This window comes from Anoplophora glabripennis, unplaced genomic scaffold (genome assembly GCF_000390285.2).
Source record: "Anoplophora glabripennis isolate ALB-LARVAE unplaced genomic scaffold, Agla_2.0 scaffold6094, whole genome shotgun sequence".
NCBI lineage: Eukaryota > Metazoa > Arthropoda > Insecta > Coleoptera > Cerambycidae > Anoplophora > Anoplophora glabripennis.
This window is the reverse complement of record NW_019422169.1, coordinates 1-3954: the sequence shown is the minus strand read 5'-3', so window position 1 is coordinate 3954 and position 3954 is coordinate 1. Positions and strand designations below refer to the sequence as shown.

The 3954-nt window shown below is 33.7% G+C and overlaps 1 protein-coding gene across 1 annotated transcript; it reads right to left on the bottom strand.

The window, feature by feature from the left end:
* Nucleotides 1-1589: 1589 nt before the first annotated feature.
* LOC111692994 (cuticle protein 16.5-like) lies at nucleotides 1590-2299 on the bottom strand. The gene is made up of 2 exons (XM_023457134.1): nucleotides 2269-2299; nucleotides 1590-1985 (listed from the first exon to the last, which is right to left on the bottom strand). The coding sequence occupies exons 1-2, from the start codon at nucleotides 2278-2280 to the stop codon at nucleotides 1590-1592; spliced, it is 408 nt and encodes a 135-aa protein (XP_023312902.1). The 5' UTR covers nucleotides 2281-2299.
* Nucleotides 2300-3954: the final 1655 nt, after the last annotated feature.

The window sequence follows — 3954 nt, the reverse complement described above, 5'->3', positions numbered from 1 at the left end:
TTATAAATAAAATTTGATTAGCCCTATCAAAATATCAGCTTTAGATAGATTTTATACAGGAGACTTCGAGGTCAGATAGATCTCTTTAAAATTTGTTTACTATATAAACAGAGGCCTAGAACAGCCTCGTTTTGGAGGTACAGGGTGTTGAAGTTGTAAAAAAATCCAGAATCTGTTAACTGATCTCAATAAAATTTGGTACAGATATCGTATGTTAGTAGGCCTAGCATTCCTTAAAACATGAGCTCCAAAGGTTCAACCAGTGGTGCACAATTGGACAGAGGTCACTTCATTTTTTAGAAAAAATCTACCCCAATGCATTTTACAAGGTTTACACATTTATATGCACAAAATACGTAAAAAAGGTATTTTGATTTTTTTCTCTAAGATTCACCGTTCTCAAGTGATTCATACCTACCATTACAATTTCTTTGTCGCAGACACTTTCAACCATAATATAGAAGGAATATTTATGTTTATGCTTGAGAGTAAGTGTAATTTGTAATCGCATCAACAAAACTCATTATATTCATTTCCACACCACCTGTGTGGTAGAGTTTCTGGCGCTTTTTTGTTTCGTCTGGAGGCCGAACATAGTGATCTTTACAAATATGAACAATTTAAATAAAAACAACAATAAATGTACATTTACCAAACAAGAACAACAAAACAAGAAGCAAAATTAACCTTATATTTACAATAATTGTTCAAAATTACCGGTCTAAACTTTGTAGAAAACCGTCTATTTGAATTTTTAGAGGATGTTGCACTAAATATACGACAAAATAGCTAGGTACAAATCGATGGTGCTCCTCGCATTCTGAGAGAATAAAACAATCTCATGGGGCGATGGATAGGTAGAAGACCAAATACCAATGTCCACCATACTTGAGCAGAGGGTCCAGTGTCTTGGCCAGCCAGATCGCCAGATCTAAGCCCTCTGGACTTCTATGTTTGCGATTATCTGAAACGTAAAGTTTACTCTACTCCAATTGATACAAGACGACAACTACTGCAGCGAATAGAAGGCGGGTATAACGAATTGAAAGAAAATCACCAGATTCTATATTAGCTTCAATTAGTTCGATTAATAGAAGATATCGGAAATATAGATGTAGTTGGTTCGCATTTTCAACAACTGTTGCAAATACTTAACGTTAATTTTGTTTCCTGTTTAGTTGTCGTTGTTTGGTAAATGTACATTTATTATTAATTTGATTTAAATTGTTCCTATTCGTAAAGATAGTGGATTAGTCCTCCAAGGGAAACGAAAACGCGCCAGGAACTCTACCTCACATATGGTGTGGAAATGAGTGTAACAAATTTTGTTGGTGTGCATACAAATTGTCATCTTTTAGGGAATTCAAGGCCTACTATCATACATTATCTGTACCAAATTTTATTGAGATCGGTTAATAGATTCCGGAGATTTAAACAAGAAATCAATTTTTTTAAAGACTTTTTCACTCTGTTTCTCNTTTAAAATTTTTCATAATGTGTATAAAGTTTATCTTTGTAGAGATCTTTTCCAAGGAAATAATAAAAACGAAAGAAATTTATAACAATTTTATTTTACAAAAACAACGACTCTACCACAAAGGAGCAGCATAAGCAGCTACAGCAGGAGCTGCTAAGGTTTTGCCAGTAGCGATAGTTCCAGAAGGTCCTGCGATGACAGTTTGTTCGCCAACTAATCCACCAGCTACCACAGGAGCGGAGTAAGCAGACACAACTGGAGACGCTAATACTGCAGGGGCGGCATAGGTGGCTACTACTGGTGCGGCAGCTACAACTGGAGCTGAGTAAGCCACTGCTCCTGGTAATGATCCAGTGATGACTTGGCCACCTGGAGCTACAGAGGAAATCACGCTTCCTTCGGGTCCTACGAGGGTAGTCCTGCTGCTGGGTCCTTGAAGGATTTGCGCTGCTGGTGCAATTAGTCCAGCATGGGCGGCAGCAAGGGTAGCAAGGAAGGCAACAACAGCCTGCGTTAAATATAAATAATTATATTAACAAATTCTGTATACAACAGGGATAATTTTCTTAACTCAAATGTTTTTGTATCAAAATAACTGAATGCTAAACATTTGTTAAACTACATATTAAATGAAATAATGCTAAGTAACCAATTATTGAACTGAATTGAATTACCTATGTAATAGATATTTGTATACTTACGAAGGAGTTCATTGTGATAAAGTTCTGTATTCCAGCGTCAAAAGTCAACTGATACTGTTCGATGAACTTGCATCCTATTTGTATACTTACGAAGGAGTTCATTGTGATTAAGTTCTGTATTCCAGCGTCCAAAGTCAACTGATACTGTTCGATGAACTTGCATCCAATTTATATCACAGAATTTTAGCAAGTAACCTTGTATGTTGATAAAGTATATGCGTTATATAAAAAAATGTAAAATATGCCTGCAATTTAGCAGAGGTGTTAATTCGTTAGTTATGTTCAACTTATATTTTACCAAGGTACCTTCAAGTAAATCTGGTATCGATGCCGATTATCCTGATAATTTCACCTCTTGTTTCATATAACTAAGTGAGGAAGAGGATGAAATTTTATTAAAAACTTAAAGCAATTTTGGAAAGATTGAATATTGCATTGAGTCTGAAATACGCAAAGTGTTTGCAGCACCTTGACATTCGGAATTAATTTATGAAACAGAAGATGCACCTTAAAATTTTAATAATATTGATGTCTTAATTGGGTCATTTTCCTAAATTAAATTTTGTATATTTAAATATAAAATAGGTACATATTAATCACTTCACAAATAGGATGACTAGGTTGTATTTTTGTTAATCACGGTGATGACGTTTTTAAAGGAGGAATTTTTCAATACATTTACACTGGCAACTCTGTTATGTCTTATTACGATATTGCACTGTGAGAAAAAAAATTGATTAGCTCTAACAAAATATCAGCTTTAGATAGATTTTATGAAGGAGACTTCGAGGTCAGATAGATCTCTTTAAAATTTGTTTACTATATAAACATAGACCTGGAACAGCCTCGTTTTGGAGATACAGGGTGTTGAAGTTGTAAAAAAATCCAGAATCTATTAACCGATCTCAATAAAATTTGGTACAGATATCGTATGTTAGTAGGCCTAGCATTCCTTAAAACATGAGCTCCAAAGGTTCAACCAGTGGTGCACAATTGGACAGAGGTCACTTCATTTTTTAGAAAAAATCTACCCCAATGCATTTTACAAGGTTTACACATTTATATGCACAAAATACGTAAAAAAGGTATTTTGATTTTTTTCTCTAAGATTCACCGTTCTCAAGTGATTCATACCTACCATTACAATTTCTTTGTCGCAGACACTTTCAACCATAATATAGAAGGAATATTTATGTTTATGCTTGAGAGTAAGTGTAATTTGTAATCGCATCAACAAAACTCATTATATTCATTTCCACACCACCTGTGTGGTAGAGTTTCTGGCGCTTTTTTGTTTCGTCTGGAGGCCGAACATAGTGATCTTTACAAATATCAACAATTTAAATAAAAACAACAATAAATGTACATTTACCAAACAAGAACAACAAAACAAGAAGCAAAATTAACCTTATATTTACAATAATTGTTCAAAATGCCATTTGCAAGAACGTGTCATTCTATATACACATCATGAAAAATTATGGTGTTACATAACAAAACTTTCAAGAAAATAATGTTTGAAGATTTTAAAATTAAATTTTCATAATACTGAAAATGATACTGATTATGTAAAAATCGACCAAATTAAATGTTCAAATTGTGCACCGTTGGCTGCCTTAATAAATTCTTTTTGGACATTATCAATAACTTAACTTATAACTTAACTTATAACTCCTGAAGTTATTGATAATGGCCAAAAATGATGGAAAATGTGTAAATCAAGTTGTAAGATAAGGTACCATAGTAGGTGCTTTTTTCTACCCTGACGGAAATCAT